General features: G+C 38.1%; 1 protein-coding gene across 8 annotated transcripts in view; it reads right to left on the bottom strand.

The window, feature by feature from the left end:
• Atp8b (ATPase phospholipid transporting 8B) overlaps nt 1-20475 on the bottom strand; it is a 106583-nt gene that overhangs the window by 20743 nt on the left and 65365 nt on the right. For 6 of the 8 annotated variants that reach the window (XM_076762367.1, XM_076762376.1, XM_076762392.1 and 3 more), the window contains 3 exons: nt 16327-17125; nt 14081-14926; nt 5466-6024 (listed from right to left, as the gene is read on the bottom strand). In XM_076762367.1, the coding sequence (XP_076618482.1) occupies nt 5466-5570 (105 nt within the window). In that variant the 5' untranslated portion in view covers nt 5571-6024; nt 14081-14926; nt 16327-17125. Of the gene's footprint in view, nt 1-5382; nt 6025-14080; nt 14927-16326; nt 17126-20475 lie in introns of all 8 variants that reach the window. The other 2 variants (XM_076762400.1, XM_076762421.1) reach the window with 2 other exon arrangements.

Raw genomic sequence — 20475 nt, 5'->3', positions numbered from 1 at the left:
CGTTCAATTGTCTAAATGCACTCTCAAACTAGCACACTCGAAATGTAAGATTAAGAGCTTGTAAATTAATGCAAAACTGAGGTTATGTGACAGTGTGGTGAGGTTATGTCATAGTAACATTGCAAGGTATTGGTCTTAAAATAAAGAAAAAAGTTTTCAGCTATAATTAATAATGTCGGATGGAATGACTACTAATTTTTTGTACCAGGCAACCAGTATTTCTATTCGCAAATACACGAGTTCATAATTTGGCAAATGGCAGAGATATACTGTATATTTAATACAGTAATATTTTTACTGAATATCTCACTCGTCCGGCATTCTGAAGCTTTTTAAGTATTGCATATGGCCTTAGTGACCGAGAAAGTCACTTATCTAGCCCATCTTCCAATTATTTTTCAGCAATGCAGTTGTTCAAATTTTTAAGATCATTTTACATGTTCTACTTTCTATTGTACGAGATTTATGGAACTTGATAAATAACGCGGATAAATGCGTTGGAAAATAGTGTTTGGGTTATGCTTGACCATTCTAAATGGTAATCTTTTAAGAACGGCTCATTGACCCCAAATCATTTTACTCTTGCAAGTTAGTTTAAGTTGCATGCAATGGTTATAGATGCGTGCAACAAGATCAATCTTGCGTGAAAAGTCGAAGAAAAATGACGAGAATGATCGTGCGAGGGAAAACTCAATTCCGACGAGATTCGAACCGAGGACCTTCGGGTTAGCAGACTAACGATCTTCCAACTATGCTACGATGATCTCCCCCTGTTACCTGTCTATAATACCTAAAAATACTGCAGTAAACTGTAACGTTAATATACTACGCTACTCCATTTGCTTTTATTTTTTATATATATCCATAATCCGATTACAACAGATGTTTCCACTGGGATAACGACACGGCATTTTAAAACGATGCATCAATACATAAAATGCGAAACAAAAGAGTGTGAAATTTCGCGCGTTCCTGCAGCAGAACATGCTAGGTTAGGTTTCAACAGCATTTTATAGCTGCATCTCGCCTTCATGCGTTTATATTTTTATGTTTTACGTATTTATTTCTCTGTACTTCTGCAAATGAGTAGCAAAGACGTTTAGTATCGTAAACAGTTCTTTGTTATCGAATGCACATCTATTTTCGATTAGCGTTTCTTTGATTTCCCTCATTATCGAACTTCGAAAATTGTCCAATGCCACGTAAGGATTCCGCCAACGCAGCAATTTGTATCTTTTCATTAATTGGATTCCGTCGATTACCTTGAACGTTGCTCTATACAGATTGGATATAAATCGTGGTACACTTGACAAGAAAACAATTCTTCAGAGTAAAAGAAGAAATGAATCGAAACTGTGAAACGAGACGGGGGTGGCAGAGAATGATCCCATCGAGCTGTAGCATTGTTTACCATGCAATTTTCCGACTGCTGCTTATTTTATTTATGGTTATTTTCTGTAAATTACAAATTCAATATGTAGTTATAATAATATGTGTATATTTGTTATTCTAATTTATTAGAATATGTGAAAAGATATCTTTCAAGATTTTCAGTTGAAATTATTTCATTTTAATTGCTTTTCCTTGATAACATGATATTAAAAGCAACATATACTGATTTAAATAGATGTACATAAAATTGCTAATCTTGTTTGTATAGAAAACCAAAAATATGTTTCTTTTGTGTTCAAGTAGAATGTGTTACAAGATTTTAATACAACCTGGGAAATTGATTACGGGATCCAACTCGAAATGTAACTCGCATACTGCAATAAACAAATGGCACAGACAGAAGACAAGAAACAATGAACCAACGTTTGAATTGGCACTTATTATATTCTCTTCAGGGGTAACATTGGACGTGCCAGCGATGCTATCTTTGAGCACTGTTAGTAACTATTTACAAAGGGAAATTCCCCTTACATTCTGCGCCAGTGGTTCTCAACTTATGGGTCCAATTTCGATCGATAAGATTTTAGATTTTCGCAGGAAAAAAATTTGTCGAGAATACCAAATTTTACAATCTATTTGTAAAAAATTCTTCGTTTCGACTTGTTCTTTCGAAAGGAATCATCTCCTCTCCGGTTATACCACGTATTACGCCCCACCCTTTATACGGATGGCGCACATGGCCGCATTGGCACATATTTGGGTTAGGTTGTAAAACAGCCTTGTTTGCTGAACCTTGCCCTTTCATCCTGTTTGATACGATATAGTTCTTGCACGTACGTTTCGCGTTTTTGTTTTTATTTAACGGATATAAACTCGTTAAACGTATAAAATAAAATGTTACAAATATACGAGAGATCGTTGTTTCGACAATTAATCTAATTATTTTTACTCTTCGCGAGGAAATGATTTTTTATTTGTTAAGGGCGAGTCGTTGTATTCATATTTATTAACACATGTGTATAATAAGTTTCTTTTCTTAAATACTATTACCACGTCCAGTATCATGGCGTGCATCGATGGCCGACATATCGACATATTGTTTTCTTTAAAGTAGGGACAAGAGGTCCAAAACCTCGAAAAAATTTCGTGTCTTCTTCCGTGCTATTTTTACGATTCGACACGAGGCGTTCGGTGCGTTAATATATTGCTCGGCCAATGCAATAAGAAAAAGCATTACAGCCTTCGTCCTCTATCTATTTACTGTAGAATGGCGCACGCGGCATCGAAGTAGTTCAGATATATACCGTCCGCGGGTCAATATGTGTTTAAGTAAAAGCGTTTTACGACTTATAAAAGCTATTCTCAAATTCATATGTTGGACGATCACAACCTTCTATTAGGGGACAATCGATAAAGTGACTGATACTGATCATTCCTCCGTAGCAAAGATTTTATAACGATATTGTACGCTATCTTGATCACTCTCGATCGCCACGATTACATTTGTTCAAAGCCTGACGTGTGATCTGGTAGTTAATTGGTTACGAGCTATCCTTATTGCCTCGATAAATACTTTGGTAGCAACTATAAAAAAATCAATCAACGTTATAACAAAATACACAATTCTGATTAAGTAAAATACTGATAAATGTAAACATATTACGATCAACGTTATTTCAATGTTATTTTTGTTCGCCCCCCCCCCTTCTCCACCAATTTAGAAAATACTAACGACAATTGAGAATTTCGTTCAGTCGCGAGGCAAATACAATTTTTTAATTATATCGAAGGACTTCTGGCCTTTTTATTTGTTCTCTTGACAAGTTTTTCGGGGACGAAGTGTACTTTATTTTCGGTATTTTTCATCGGGGAACGAAGAACGAGGCAAACGTGTACTCCGCACCGGGTCCGTAAATACGGCTAATGCGCCAGAAATTTATGGGACTTCGTTATTGAGGTACGTAAACACTTACTGTGTAAAAAAAAAATAGAAAATGGGGGCACTGTGCAATGTTTTCGCTCCAGAAACTCCTGTTAAAGGAGATTGTTAAAAATGGCCACTTGGAAGTGAAAAATTCATGCAGAACCCTTCATAATGTCTCCCAAGGTACACGAAAAAAAATGTTCTTATCACTCTCTCCGAAGACGGTGGAAAAGTTGTTAACCCCTTGCTGAACAATGGCGGGTCTGAGACGTTGGGAGTTCCTTATTCCAAGCTTCACAATGACGAGACTACACTCGTCGTGAAGTCTCGTATAACAAAATCAACACATTTTCGCATTCGCGAGTTATTCACGAAACTAATCTATTCTATTATGCGAGATGAAACGAAACAAAATACTAATTTTATTAATTTCTTTTAATCTACTTTCGATCTTTGCTCTCAACAATCTTTAGAATCGTAACTACCGTGTTGTACAGAATTTATTGTACAAAATATTTTAGAGAGGTGTAATTTCATTTTAATTTGATCCTTTTGGTAATTAACAGGATATGGTAATATTGCAATTCGAAATTCAAAGTTCACACTTTCATTAATGATACCTCGTTAGATCGACTTCTTCTGCAATGTATAATTATTATAAACATATAGGGTGTTTCTTTTGTTTTAGAAATCTTAATATCTTCGTTATTTTTGCTGATACGAAAATAATACATTTTTATTGTACGAAAACACAGGGAATCACGTGATAAGTGCATTAATCGTCAAACGGCACAGGAGAACCAGCGAACGGAAATCCAATGAAAATAGCGAGAAACGTGAACGTAATTTTCATTCAAAGTAACGCGTTCCAACTGCTATTAAAAAATTACTGCACACACTGCATTTTGAACAATTCAGTACGCGAGGGTGAGGCTAAAATTCATCGTAGAGTGAGTCAAGACAAATGAAACGGAAACACATAACGTTACTTCCATTGACATTTGGCAGAGAAAAGCAAGCTAGCCTTACAGTAGCTTAGATAATAATAGAATGAACAAACACAACACACCATAATGTTTGAAACGAACGTAAATAGTGGAACGACCTTTAACAGTAAATTTATTTTTGGACTTTCTATAACACGAATTACAAATAATAATAAACGTAGCCATTTCAGATTTCAGACTTTGGATCCATTCTCATAACATCTGACAATATAGTTAGTAATAAATTAACTCGAAGATTTTCTTGCTTACTCAAATTATAATTACATTTAATTTTCAATAAATTATGTTCAATAAATAATTCGATTCTCTGGGAAGAAGTCTAATTCCCGATAAAGTACAATGGATAGTCCTTCATAGAAAAAAGTAAGAATATTGGGTTTCAAGAGTTTTGAATTTCGAAACCCCACAGAGTTTCTGAGTCGAGTTTCGCGTATCTGAAAATCAGGTTTCGACCCATTTCTAGTTTCAATTCCTATTGGTACGCCATATGGAAAGAAAGGAAATGAAGAACTTTCACTGCATATGGAAGTTTCTAATTGCCTTCGATCGGATCAAACAGATTTACACTACCACGTAGTATTGCAATCACACTTGAACCTAACTCGGGCACAGTGGGACCTCAACAAAGATGGCGTCAAGCACAGTCCACTCTATAACCCCGCGTGAATCCAAAATCACGTATCCAATAATTTTTTAACTCTAATACAATCTACTATTACGCTTTCGTCCAACATTATATCGTACGTTTACCTTATTTTCTGCTGAATGTCAACAGAGGAATATTACGCGTTGCTTCAAGAAACAAATACTTCAAAAATTTGTATAATCACTACTCAATGATCGACAAGTGAATACATTCATTTATTGGATTATCGTTAAGTTTTGTTAACATCATTCCGACCATCTGACGATCGAATTACAAGGGACAACTAATAACTACGTTGTAACAACGCCCTCGCGCTAAACGGTTCCGGATTCTGAGCAAGCATTTCTCCGTATATTGTCGAAACATTTCACGACTTCCGTTCGTCATGTACTCGAGAGGATTAGAGGACTCACCTCGAAGACCTCGAGTTCCAGCGTGTCAACCTCGACGCTCATCGTCTATCCTACGCAAACTATAAACCTTCTATAAGGCCAACCTCTTCTTCCTCGTGGCACTCGAGCCGTGCCGACGAGACGATGTCCGCCTCGCCTCTTACATATTTCCACCTGGGTCCCTCCTCTTCTTCGTCCTCGTGAATCATTGCAAGTGCAGGACGGCATTAGCCCGTTATCTTTACCTTCGTTAGGCGACGATGCTTTCGTACGACCGCTTTTCCGCTGATCCCCGAACGACGGCGTCCTTTGATCGGCATTTTCTTTTCAACGATACCATGTATTCACTAACGTTGTCGCTACCACTACACGTCGTCTTTACGAGTCGCCTCGTGCGGCCGACAGACCCGCCGGAAGTCCTCCGGTTCCTTCGTAATCGTTGTTCACCGGATCACAACGCGACTCCGCGAGCCTGAGTCCTTTTGCGAGAGCGACGAGCGGCAAATTCGTGTGTCGCGACGGCGTCGCGTGACAGTATCGAGGCGACGCTCTCGGACCAAAGCCTCGATACATTTCAGATCGTCGAAGATGGCACCCAAGCCGCGACTTTCGAAAATTGGGAACGGTCTCGCGCGGCCTTCGATCCGGTTCGAGGGGGGTTTTCTGCAAAGAAATCGTTCCTGTCACGTGACCTGCATGCACACGCGAGGACTCGTTCGCTTTCCACGTACGAGAGACTCTGGAAATTAGGAAACGTCACGCTCGACTTTGACACCAACGTGTTTCTTTTTTTTCGCCTCAGAAACACGTGCATTATTAACACGTCGACGCCGGTGGGCGATTTTATTTGTATTCGAGTTTAAAATAGACGCCTCGTGATTTTTTTCCGTACGACGTCGTGGAATAGAAATCCTTGACAAAATTTAGACGAGAGCGATCGCTACTCTTCTTGCATTCGAAACCGTAGTTTATCGTACTTAAAGGGGAATTCTTGTGTAATGGATCTAAAAGTAACTGGGGTATTTACGAATTTTTTTTTTTAAGGAAATTAATTGTTGATTTTAACTAATCTTTTACGGTGATACAAGAAGACGTGTTCTAATTACAGAAAACAATTTTTGGTGAACTTGTCGAACTTCATCATGGATTTGGATGGAATCTTTGGAAAGTTTATGTTGGGGGATGCAGTGTCGCCACCTATGAGACTGATTCGAATGGGACTTTCCCGCGCGACGACTAAAAATGTTTGCTGTACTCGATGATGTTACATGTATCTTTCATTTTCTAAAAGTTTCTATGTAGTCTTAAGGTATTATTTAAGTAATAATAAATCTATGAATACATTCGTGTTAATAGTGGTCTTACCCAAACCATAACAGTTTATTAACATTATAAAGATTGTTTTTGAGATACTAGAAATTATTGATGGGTAATTTCAGTTTAAACCGTTAACTGATACATAGCAAATAAATATAAACACAATCTCTACGTGTTTGCGAAGACGGTGCACATATGAGGTTACATGTAAATTATATATGTACTTGTTGCATGACTTATGGCGACATCGCCCAGTTACAAGAGATCGATGCTTTTAATTTATTATGAAGCGTGATACCTTGTACTAACATTTCCTTCTTCAAAGTAAACCAAATGACTAAAACTAATAATCATCAATGTTATAATAGACGAATGAATTATTGGTCGTTATTTCAACATCAGAATAATCTCAACTGGTCGTATTTCGTGGACCACGCTGTATCAAAGACACCATTTTACTTTAGGAGATATACAATGAAGTTTGCAGATATTAAATTTGAAATCTAATTAGGAACAAATTCGGAGGTAATCTATATGACCTATTTACTACTTCAAAAGAATATTTCCGGTATTACATGAAAAAGGAAAAACAAAAGAACATAAAAGAAATAAAGCCAGATGCCCGCAACAGAGAAATGGAAAAAATAGAAAGTTATTCATCACATAATGAAATTATAATTTGATTTATACTTTTATATGATGTAAGATTATCTACTATGCATACGAATTTTTAACAGTAATAATGTTTTATTTATTTTCACCGTTTTAAATATGATTTCAAAGATTTCTTTCTATACAGAAAACGAAAATCATGAATACTAATTTGTTGATGGAGGCTTCGTTAAAAAGTTATTAAAGTTTTAAATTTCACTCGTACAGAATTTTTTTCTCGAAAGTGGGTAGGATTTCGGGGGTATGTGCATTCACCAAAAATAATTGTAATTGACCCCTCTAACTAAATATAATTTTTTTAGTATGATTTGAAATTTTTTAATTTCGTCTAAAAATTACAGTACCTTCTCGAATTTTTTTCTCGAAAGTGGGTAGAATTTCGGGGGTATGTCTATTCATCAAAAATGCTTGTAATTGACCCCTGTAGCTAAATATAATTTTTTTAGTATGATTTGAAATTTTTTAATTTCGTCTAAAATTTTCATACCTTCTTGAATTTTTTTCTCGAAAGTGGATAGGATTTCGAGGGTATGTTTAATGACCAAAAATTATTGTAATTGACCCCCACAACCGAAAATAATTTTTCCGGAACGATTGGAAATTTTTTAATTTTGTCGAAAAATTTCGCACCTTCTCGAATTTTTTTCTCGAAAATGGGTAGGAATTTGGGGGTATGTCTATTCACCAAAAATGCTTATAGTTGACCACTGTAACTAAATATAATTTTTCCAGAATATTGGAAATTTTTTAATTTTGTCGAAAAATTTCACACCTTCTTGAATTTTTTTCTCGAAAGTGGGTAGGATTTCGAGGATATGTTTAAGGACCAAAAATAATTGTAAGTGACCCCCGCAACGAAAAATAATTTTTTTAGAATGATTTGAAATTTTTTAATAATTTTTTAACGAAGCCTCAGTCAAGAAATGTATATTCTTGATTTTCGTCTTATTTTGGCTTCTAGAATCTCCCATTAAAATTATTCCCAGGAGTGGCGGAGCACCCTGTATAATGCGCATTAGCAGGAGCGTCCGAATCCGCTCTTCTTCATTTTCATTCTAGATTCACAAACAAGAAAGTTTGTTGAGATTAACATCGGAACTGCGACCTTTCTTTGCTACTTAATAACGTCATCGCAAGGTTACCATGAAATTATTTCGAAGGATTTCTACGCGTAGAACTTGTTTGTACTTCTAAGTCTTCTTCGCGTTTCTTGTTTCAAGAGACTCGCCAGACTCGTTACGCGATCCCAACGTTCCACATGCACATTAAATTCCGTTAAAATTTCTTACGTACCGACAGGGGAAACGCGCTGTAAGTTCTCGCGTTTATCATTGTATTGTGACCTCTTTTGTTTTCTGTCGCCTACCTCTTTGAGACTTTCCAAACACGACGCAGAGTTTAGAGGTTCCCATTCTCATTAAGATTCGACGTTTCTTTTTTGTGTAAAAAAAAAAAGAAAAAAAAGAAGAAGAAATCATCGTTAGAATTTGTATTTCTAGCCAACGATGCAATTAAAATATTTCTCATCGGCGTTGATAAACCAAATGGCTGGATCAATGCCAAATATCGGATTTAAGACAGCCGCTAAGGTAAACGCGAAAAGTTTGCGAGTGATATTCACTGTATCTTATCGATGAGTTTTAAGCACGGTTATCATCGGTAAAGCTTGAAACGTAAATTATATAACAATTGTATGTACTGGAAAAGTCTTATATTTCTGGGACTCGATCGAACCGGTAAATAAGACGCGTTATTGATTCTTCGTACAAAGACCGCAACAATAAATTCAGTTCTCTTTTTGCAGCAATAGAAAATATCGAAGATAAAAAGTTTGAAACCTCAGAATCGTAATAGAAAAAGGGTCGCGGAGAGGAAATCCAAGCTTCTCCATTGTTACCGGGCTCTGCGAGTCACATTTTCAGATAAATTTCACACGTAGCTCGCCAAAGTAAATCGCAAAGAATTTTATCATAAATTCCGGTTGTATCATAACAGAAAATAGTATCATGCGTGTACGTTGAAAAGTATCATAGAATCTTTCAAAACGTTTGATTAAAAAAAAGAAAAGTGTGTTAATAACATGCACGTTTTATTATACACGCCGCGTCCTTTCATAAATTAAAAGTACCGAAGTGTTTCGCACGGTATTAATAATAAAGCAGCGTTTTAAAAATGCTTGCTAGCCTGTAGTGTTAGCGAAAGAAAAAAAGAAGCATGCGGGTAGTTCAGCCACCCTAGTGTACGCACGAATAGAAGGAAAAAAGGACAGAATAAAAAGTTTCTGAACCGATCAGTTTGCTCTAGCGAGGAAACTACTCTCCGTCGTGTGTGTGTGCACGTCTTCTTTGCAGAGTACGCATTATGTACTTCCGTCTCGACGAAAATATGAAACATCCGGCATCGAAAGAGAATTCCATGAGGCAATAGGTTTTGTTCCGAGAAATGGCATGACGTGAAATCACGTTAAGAAATCGTATTAATTGATCCGGTTTGAAAGTTTCGAAAGACATCATCGGCGGTGCTCTAGAGCGCGCGAGCGCAGGCGCACACGTACGATTTGTTGTTCGAAGAAGCTCGTATCGTACCAAAATAGTTCCATTGCGTTCGCAGAGTGGATTTCTACCGTTATTGCCGCAAAACGAATTTCCAACGAGCAACGTCAACACGATTCCCCCGGTTGAGAGCCGCTGCCTTACGTAAGAGCCATTATCGTAGCTCGCGTCTTAGGAGATCGGCCGGCAGCGGCGGCGGTCTTACTCTTCTCCGACATGGATTCCCTGGAAATCTCTCGGTCCGGTATAGATCGACACCAAGAGAGACCAGTTAATATTTTGAGGCGGTACACACCACGTGTATTTTTGTTCGTAGGCTCCCAAAGCGGCTTGGTCAAACGCTGACATCATTCGTGCATGCGGAATCAAGGACGTCGAAGAAAACATAGTTGCGAAGGATTCGCGGTCGCGTGCTACGCGCCATAATTTCATCATAGAGGGCACTGCCGGACTGGACGTCCCTTTTTTCTGGACTGTGCCGATCTTAACCTCTCATATTTCGTTATTTATTATTTGGCGTATTACTTCGTATGCCAGCCCGAATGATTTTGCAATGACGCGAGGTGAATGGTCCCAGAGATTGGATGATTAAGAATAGGATTCCATTATCGAAGCATTCACTGTACCGACAGAACCGAACATAATATACAGCTGTGCTCGTTTGAATTGGATAATTATTAAGTATACAGGGTGTACAGCCACTCATGGGAAAAATTTCAATAGGAGGTTCTAGAGCCCAAAATAAGACGAAAATCAAGAGTACAAATTGCTTGACTGAGGCTTTGTTAAAAAGTTATTAAAAAATTAAATTACAAAATTTCAAATCATTCTGAAAAAATTATTTTTGGTCGCGGAGATCAATTACAAGCATTTTTGGTGAATAGACATACCCCCGAAATCCTACCCTCTTTCGAGAAAAAAATTCAAGAAGGTATGAAATTTTTAGACGAAATTAAAAAATTTCAAATCAAGCAAAAAAAATTATATTTAGTTACAGGGGTCAATTACAAACATTTTTGGTGGATAGACATACCCTCGAATTCCTACCCACTTTCGAGAAAAAAATTCGAGTAGGTACTGAAATTCTTAGACGAAATTAAAAAATTTCAAATCAAACAAAAAAAATTATATGTAGTTACAGGGGTCAATTACAAGCATTTTTTATCATTAGACATATCCTCGAAATCCTACCCACTTTCGAGAAAAAAATTCGAGAAGGTGTGAAATTTTTAGACGAAATTAAAAAATTTCAAATCATACTAAAAAAATTATATTTAGCTACAGGGGTCAATTACAAGCATTTTTGGTGAATAGACATACCCTCGAATTCCTACCCACTTTCGAGAAAAAAATTCGAGTAGGTACTGAAATTCTTAGACGAAATTAAAAAATTTCAAATCAAACAAAAAAAATTATATGTAGTTACAGGGGTCAATTACAAGCATTTTTTATCATTAGACATATCCTCGAAATCCTACCCACTTTCGAGAAAAAAATTCGAGAAGGTGTGAAATTTTTAGACGAAATTAAAAAATTTCAAATCATACTAAAAAAATTATATTTAGTTACAGGGGTCAATTACAATCATTTTTGGTGGATAGACATATCCTCGAAATCCTACCCACTTTCGAGAAAAAAATTTGAGAAGGTGTGAAATTTTTAGACGAAATTAAAAAATTTCAAATCATACTAAAAAAATTATATTTAGCTACAGGGGTCAATTACAAGCATTTTTGGTGAATAGACATACCCCCGAAATCCTACGCACTTTCGAGAAAAAAATTCTGAACGGGTGGAATTTTAAACGTTAATAACTTTTTAACGAAGCCTCCGTCAACAAATTAGTATTCGTGATTTTCGTCTTACTTTGGCCTCTAGAATATCCCATTAAAATTTTTCCCTGGGGTGGTCGAACACCCTTATACAAAGATATTTAACGCTAAAAGTTTAGTAAACTGAGAGCGCGTCGTAATTAATGAATTTCAAGCTCGACATGATCTTTTTTGTTTACAATCTAGAATCTATTCTACAACCCCACTATTGCAGTTTGTTTGATTCATTCGTGCTTACTATAATAATATATTAAATTATTGGTACTTACACTATCTATTAATTATATTTAATATCTAAAAAATACCTAAGCAGTTTTAGAAAATCTAGAAAGAATACTATACGTTGGTCAATAGATTAAAATTCAAGGACTTTGTTCGTTCGCTTCAATTTATCAAGTTTATGTTAGGTATCTTTTTATTTTCATTTTAATTTTACTCGATAACAATCTACTGAAACTGGCAGCTCCATTGCTGTGACTTCTGCCTGTTAATTAAAATAGTTTCGCCAATTACATGCAATATTTACTTAAGCCGTATTTATGGCTGTTAAAATGTGTTGAGGAATGCAGTGTCGCCACCTATGAGACCGATTCGAATGGGACTCTCCCGCGCGACGACTAGAAACGTACTATACTCGATGATGTTACGTGCCTTTTTCATTTTCCAAAAGTTACACTATGTAGTCTCAAAGTATTATTAAAATAATAATAAGTCTATGAATACATTCATGTTAATAATGATCTTACTCAAACCATAACAATATGTGTAATTAATAAGACTCGTAAAAACAGAATAAAAAAAAACAAACGTAAATTTTTAATCATTAATATAGCCAATTGTTCCGATTTGTTTCTTACTATCACTCGTATTCGTATCCTTGGAACGTTTGTCATTCTTTTATAACTATAGCGTGTAGTATAATGCTCGGCGCTACGCTGTGCTAGTTTATTTATTATCGTGCATCTACATACTCGTTTATGTATACTATATCGACACACAAGAGAAATAATTATTTTTCGTAACGTACGTGACGTTCTACCCTGGTATTCCCCGACTGGTGAATAGTAAATAAATATTTTATTCGGTGGAGAAATTGTTTAAAATAGTATTTAAAATATTCTCTCTGTAAATTTTACTCAGCTCTATGTCAATTTCTCGAGGGTAAACGCTTCGTAATGACTCAATTTCTTGAAATCCACGGAGGGAAATCAATTAGAGAAAATGATTCTCGGTGATTTAGAAGCACAAGATTAAAATAAAATTAGATCAGAAATTTTTTGTGAAATTCTAAGATTGTGCGATTCGTTCGTCGATGAAGATTTTAATTTCAACTGCGACGCGTCAATAATAAATTCTGTTCAATAGTTTACGTATATTATACTCTTATCATTGGTCAATGGACATCGTACGAGGATGTAAGGAATTTTCTTCAGAATTCGGTAGACATTGTAAAAGGACAAGCCGTGACATCATTTTATCAGTTAGCAAAATTGTTGTACATATTTACTGTTTGCAGAGATCGTCTATATCACGGTAGATAACCTAATGTCCTTATACATGCTGTACCCATTATCATCGAGTACGACACATATTCTAAACAACCAAGAGAAAATTACAATTGCTCAGCGTTGGTCGACGACTGTCACATTAATACTGTAACGAAGTTTCTTTTTTTACGACTAAATTTGCATTTGCTTGGGAAGTTACTAAATGGGCGACGTCTCTGGCGTCGAAGGTGCTTAAGTAATCCTGAACGTTCGTTACACCCATTTCATTTCCCTCCTATTACACTACCGATAAAATGCTAATGCAAATGGAAAACTAACCTCGTTCGAGAAGAATTTAATAACGTGCGACTGACCGCGTTTCATTAAACGTCAATACACAACGAAAGCGTAAAGGTTCGAATATTATTTACTGTACGTGTTTCTCGTTATATCGACGCGTACGTTGTAACAAACGGATCGTATAAAAAGAACGTTCACTGTCGACGAGGTTGGAATCATAACAGGTAGGCAATGCACGATGCACTTTGATGTCTGCGGAGCAATGTGTCGGGGGACATGTGTTCATACGTGTCTGTAGTTATCAGACGTCTCGTATCATTAATCGTTATGACCGATTACCGGCATCGTCTCCGATAACGAAATGTCATCGACATATAACGTTTGATCGTATCGATTGTTCGTTGTTTCGCTGATTCCGCGACGGGGCGAAAACGTTAGTGCTCAAAAACGCGCGAGAATAACCGTTTCCCAATTTCCACCTTCGACCGTTTCGCGTACGCACGATCAGTTACACGGCAGCGTACGACCTTCGTTTTCTTTCTAAAGAGAATCAGGTTACCTCGTTGTTTTCGCAGTCAGAAGCAAGGGTACAGGCGGTCGAAGCGCCCGCGTCGACGAGGGCGACGTCGTTATAACGATCGTCGTTGACGAGAGAACATATCGAGGCCGTAAACGCGAATTTTACGACAGCGGTCGCTTCGTCGACGCACGTAAAAACGTTCGAAACGTTTCGATGACGATCGATCGTACGACGTGGATGCTGCAGAATTCCCTTCGAGACACGGCAAACGGACCAGACGAACGAAAAATCCAACCAGAGAGCACCGTGCAATGTCGTCGATGACAGGAACGGGGTATAGAACTAAGAGACACTGTCTCACACCGCCCGAGTCCTTTTACGATTTCCACGGGAAACTGATCAGCCGGTTCGCGTTGGGCGGGCACCGTCTATCGTTTCCACGATCGTGAAACATCGACACCGGCATTCTATGTTTTCTGGCACTGTCAGCACTGCCGTCACCGTAACCATTGTCTCCGGACACCTCTGACCGCGGATCGCCGTGTTTTCGTCCACGGATTACTGACCCACGGGAAAAACGAGAGCGAAAATTCACGCGTGGCGCACCGTATATATCACGTTCTCACGCACTGCACGAGGGTGCCGTTGCACGACGGCGTGCTTTACACATCGAACAGTACGACGAAAACTCGAGTCGTCGAACGAGGTATTGCTCGATGGATCGTCGAGAGACTTCGAGGCGTCGTCCCTTGACGGCGCCACGAGTCGTCACGCCGGTGGTGCCGCGAAATTTCCTGGTATCAACCACCGTCCGCTATCGGGAAACATCCACCGTTTGGGGGTAAAGAGGGTTGCTACGTTAGCGATTGCCAGGAACGAGCGAACCTTGAAAATCAAAGCACCGTTAGGGGTTAAAACGGTATGTCGGAAATTCGCGGCACAATGTTGCGTTTATCGCGACACGCGATTCAGATATGGAACTCGCTTCGTAGAGGGAGTTTACAACTACCGTTTTGGTATTTATATTCAACGTTTCGACCAAACGATGAATATTACGTTCGCAGTGACGAACGAAAGTAACGCCGCTATCAAATTTGTCATTAAATTATACGTAGATTGATACGAAATAAGAAAATATAGTTTCTGATGGGATCGAGGAAACTTTTGATGAAAAATCATTGGTCGATCTAACCTCAAAATTACATTGAACTTCATGGGCGAGAAAAACACTATTCCGGCTGTAGTAGATTGTTTCTTTGGCAAAGAATATGTAATAAATGTTTTTCTAAGTATCGTCTGTAGAGTTTGAATGAGAGAAAACAAAGAAAAGTTAATAAATGTACCTAAAAGGATTGAGGAAACTTTTGATAAAAAATCATTGGTCGATCTAACTTCAAAATTACATTGAACTTTCATGGGCGAGAAAAACATTATTCCGACTGTAGTAGATTGTTTCTTTGGCAAAGAATATGTAATAAATGCTTTTCTAAGTATCATCTGTAAAGTTTGAATGAGAGAAAAGTTAATAAATGTACCTAAAGGAACTCTTCGGAACATTCGAAAGTCGAATACAATATAGAAATGTATCTTCTAATGCAAGGGGGCGACTAATTTCTTCGAAACAGTTCCTACTACCAGTCAACTGATTTTCTCACCATCAGACAGACAGGTTGCACACTATAATCATAGTTAGGTGTTAAAGGACCCTACGTCCCAGCTTTGTACTGTACGCATAGAGAGAGAAGTTAAGGAACAGGAGAAAGTAGGGTTAGGAGCTTCTTCTATTGTAATAGATCGAAGAATACTTAAAAGTGTTGCTTATATACAAAAAATAAAAATCTGTAAGCAATTATATACCAAAATATAATATCTTTCAATCACATGGGTCGATTGTAGCGTGGTGGAGATTCGATACTGACTTCTTTCCAAAGAACGTTCGTTCCACAATTAAACATGGCGTCGTAGAACCTATCTCAAAATGGCGTCGTAGAACCGATCTCGAAACGGCAATTTACGTACATTTTACTATTTCTTTTCATTACACGGTCGCTTAACATACGTTATGGTATATTTAAATCGCATATCATGAACTACATTTTTCTGAAACGTATCAAACACACGAATTTTACGTTTTCGACAAACTGTTCGCCGTGTGTAAACTTCGTTCGTCACTGCACGTCGAGGCACCGCTTCGTATGAGAATCATCGATCGAAATGTACAGAGGAGATTTTCGTGAATGAGTCGCATGATTATATGTTAGCAATTAATTAAAACGGACACTCACCTTGCATAGGACGCGTGGCAGCGCTGCGAGACATTGTTCGCGTAGTCTGTTAGGCTGCGTAGCTCTGAGTTTAGGCGCTTTTGGACGGAGTCTGTAGATATGTTTCACGGGGAAGTTGACGCCTCTTAAAAGTACTTTCCCGGCACCGCGACGCTGGTTGACGGCCGGCGTCGTAGAAAATGCATCAAACGTACGGCACGGCGGCCGTGGTGTAAAAACGAGGGTAAAAAATGGTCTGTTTCTGCCCGACGGGAGGAATATCGTTGCGATCGTTGGCGCGACGGATCTCGTCCCCGAGGACGACACTTCCGTTCTGACGGTGGTCTTCGACGTTGGACGCCAGGAACGATTGCTTTTCGACGCGGATGGTAACGTCGGCGTTCCGCCCTCCGTGGCGACGATTGACTTCGCGAGAAATCGAGGCACGTAAAAGATGACGATGATGCGTAGGCGGCCGTTTCCGTCGTACGACGAGCATCAAGCGACGGATGCCTCGATATTCGACGGTAACGTTGAGAAGGGTGCGTGGTACAAAACGGCGTCCCTGCGTTCAGGTCGGATATTCCGCGGCTAAATAATGGTGACAGGATATCCGGTGTGGGGGGTACGGGGGGTCCTTTGGGGGTGGCGTCCATGTGGGGTGGATGGTCACCTCCTTTCTTTCCTCTCTCCTACGACCCACCTCCTCCTCCAGGACCTCCTCGTCAGGGTGCCCCAGCTTTTGGTGTCCGAAAACACCTCTCCTGCTCGTCGCCAACTCTCACCTACTCCCTCCCACGCTGAACTTGGCGAGCACACGCTGAAAAACAAAAACGTGACATTGGTGAGTGGATTTTTAAGAAAAATCGACAAGGGGGTAGGTGCCCAAATTTTACGGCGAAAAAAAAATTTCAAATCGTTCTATAAAAATTATTTTCGGTTGCGGGGGTCAATTATAATAATTTTCGGTCATTAGACATACCCACGAAATCCTACGCACTTTCGAGAAAAAAATTCGAGAAGATGCGAAATTTTTCGACAAAATTAAAAAATTTCAAATCGTTCTGGAAAAATTATTTTCGGTTGCGGGGGTCAATTATAATAATTTTCGGTCATTAGACATACCCACGAAATCCTACGCACTTTCGAGAAAAAAATTCAAGAAGGTGCGAAATTTTTCGACAAAATTAAAAAAATTCAAATCGTTCTGGAAAAATTATTTTCGGTTGCGGGGGTCAATTATAATAATTTTCGGTCATTAGACATACCCACGAAATCCTACGCACTTTCGAGAAAAAAATTCGAGAAGGTGCGAAATTTTTCGACAAAATTAAAAAAATTCAAATCGTTCTGGAAAAATTATTTTCGGTTGCGGGGGTCAATTATAATAATTTTTGGTCATTAGACATACCCACGAAATCCTACGCACTTTCGAGAAAAAAATTCGAGAAGGTGCGAAATTTTTCGACAAAATTAAAAAAATTCAAATCGTTCTGGAAAAATTATTTTCGGTTGCGGGGGTCAATTATAATAATTTTTGGTCATTAGACATACCCACGAAATCCTACGCACTTTCGAGAAAAAAATTCGAGAAGGTGCGAAATTTTTCGACAAAATTAAAAAATTTCAAATCGTTCTGGAAAAATTATTTTCGTTTGCGGGGGTCAATTATAATAATTTTTGGTCATTAGACATACCCCCGAAATCCTACGCACTTTCGAGAAAAAAATTCTTTACTGAAAATATACTGTGTGGCCAGAAATGTTTTCACGAAATTTCATGCGTCTGTTTAAAACATAACTTTTGGACGACTTGAAGGATTTTAACGTTTCAAAATGCAAACAATGCATACTAATGGGGCTCTCGATCCCCAGAAAAATGGGCTGAAGAAATACATTGGATGTAATGTCTACTCGTATATACCTCGTCTGCGGTTCTCACTCACAAAACTGTAAGACTGCAATGTAACTGTAGTCGTTTCTACTACTGCGAGAGGAGACTCTCCTTGACACACCCACGAAGCTCAACGTCGAGCGGACCGTGTAGTGTAACCCGATCTCGGCTTGAATATCATTGAAACAATACGTATGTACACGGTGCATAATGCAAAGATGAAACTTTTTTATTTTTGCTTTTTTTTTTAATGCAACTTTTACCAAAGTATTTGTCAGAGTTTCCTGATTAAAATGAGACCAAACACGATATAATTTGTTTTTAACCTACTTCTAATAGAGTACACGATCGTGTTAAATACGATTAAATACGCACTCATTAAATACGCAAATATGATCCAAGTTATATCGTATTTGGTCTTATTTTAACCAGAAAAACTTCAAAAATATATTAATAAAGGCAACATTAACAAAAAATAAATAACTTTCACACTGTGTTATTCTTATTTATCCTTCGAATGTTTTCATAACTGCGATACTTCGATCTCGTGTGATCTCGTAGTTATTCAAGATTTGCTGAATCACCAAACATTCGAATCTCTTTCTCTTACATCCGCTACCCTTTTCTACGTTTCAAACAATTCCACTACGCGGAACTGTTAACATTCTCGTGTTACAAATTTCAGCTAGACCACGGAAGGGCGAATATTTACATTTGCAATCAATATTTCACGCGATAGAACAGAATCGTGGTTTACGATCAGTTAACGTTGTCATAGTTGCAATTCGTTGAAACTAAACCGTTCCCGCGAAAACTACGCGGGGCGATTATCGTGTTTTCTTTGATATTAAATGTGACATTGAGAACGTTTGAGTGAATCGATTTAAAAATGGTACACCATTACCGCGGGGTACGTTTGGTTGAACACGTTCGTCGTAGAACAGTTCTTCCGCAACGCTACGTGTCTGTTAAAATGCAACCAGAGGCATACCCTCGCCCATACATAATTTATTCAACGTATGATTATTGTATGAATTAATATAAGTTCTACCGGTTCGTAGAACAATTTTAATGTACTTTACAGCTACGATGCACTGAATTATTGGACGAATTGATTGCGCTTTTATTGAACGAAAGACGCATAATATTTTCAACAACTACCGGGTGTGCTTGACCATACGGAACACGAAATCCAACATTTAAGAGAAAGCACGAAGGACAACGATAACGTAACTATACCCAGTTAATCTATAAGAACAAACAAGCTGAGCAGGTCGTGAATCGAAAGATAGTCTTATTACGTATGCCCGTATCCTTGATTCGAAAACTTTTCAAAGCCCTCTGACGTGTCCAAGTATAGAAACTTTCTTTCCGCCTAAGTTTATTAACGACATACGGATGTTTATGCGATAATTACACTCGTGTAAATGTCCGTCTAAAAAAAAACAACCTTAACGTCGTTGGGAAGGTTCAAAATTCTACAATAATATAATCCAGATATCTTTTATTTTGAATTTAAATTATTTACCATTTTTTAAAGAAGGGAATGGAAATTTTTAAATGAAATCATTTGCGTTGTGGGGAAACGTGGACCGAAATAAATTCGTCGGGGAGTTACCATTTTAATCTCTAATGTTATCAACTTTTTCACGAAACGTTGATAAAATCTGTTTCGCGGAACAGCGTTTCAGAAATTACGGTCGCCAGCAGATGGACAGTTTGAACACCGGTTCAGGTAACATCGGCTTACAGCTTTACATTGTCACGAGGACTCGGTGGATCGCACCTGTCGCGATTAACAAAAGAGTAATCGTGCCGCTAACGACGCTGACCACCGACCTACATATACTGTTCCGCCATTGACGGATATTTTTCATTCTCGTTGTGCCTCGTGACCTCGATAAACGGGGGTAGGCAGAAACACGAGGCCCTACAGGGTCGCGACCCCGTCGACGTACCGTCAGCAATCGATCTTCAACTCCCTCGAGGGTCTACCATTTCAAAATTTCATCGTGTCAGGTAAACAATCGTCTCTTCCTTTTATTTTTAGAACCTCAGAATGCACCCCTAATCGCATTAGCAACGCCAACATCGATCTACGCGTAATTTTTCGTAGCAATCGAGCCATTTTTGCTAAATTAAAATAGAGAGAAGGTCTTCTTTAAATTTATTTAAAATTCATACTTTCTTTCAAGGGTGGATACTTTTACAAATGGTATAGAACAAGTTTTCTGCTTCTTTTTGATATCTGATGGATTATGAAATGAACGAGAATTT

This window comes from Colletes latitarsis, chromosome 1 (assembly GCF_051014445.1).
Source record: "Colletes latitarsis isolate SP2378_abdomen chromosome 1, iyColLati1, whole genome shotgun sequence".
Classification (NCBI taxonomy): Eukaryota; Metazoa; Arthropoda; class Insecta; order Hymenoptera; family Colletidae; genus Colletes; species Colletes latitarsis.
This window is presented reverse-complemented; position numbering and strand designations above follow the sequence as displayed.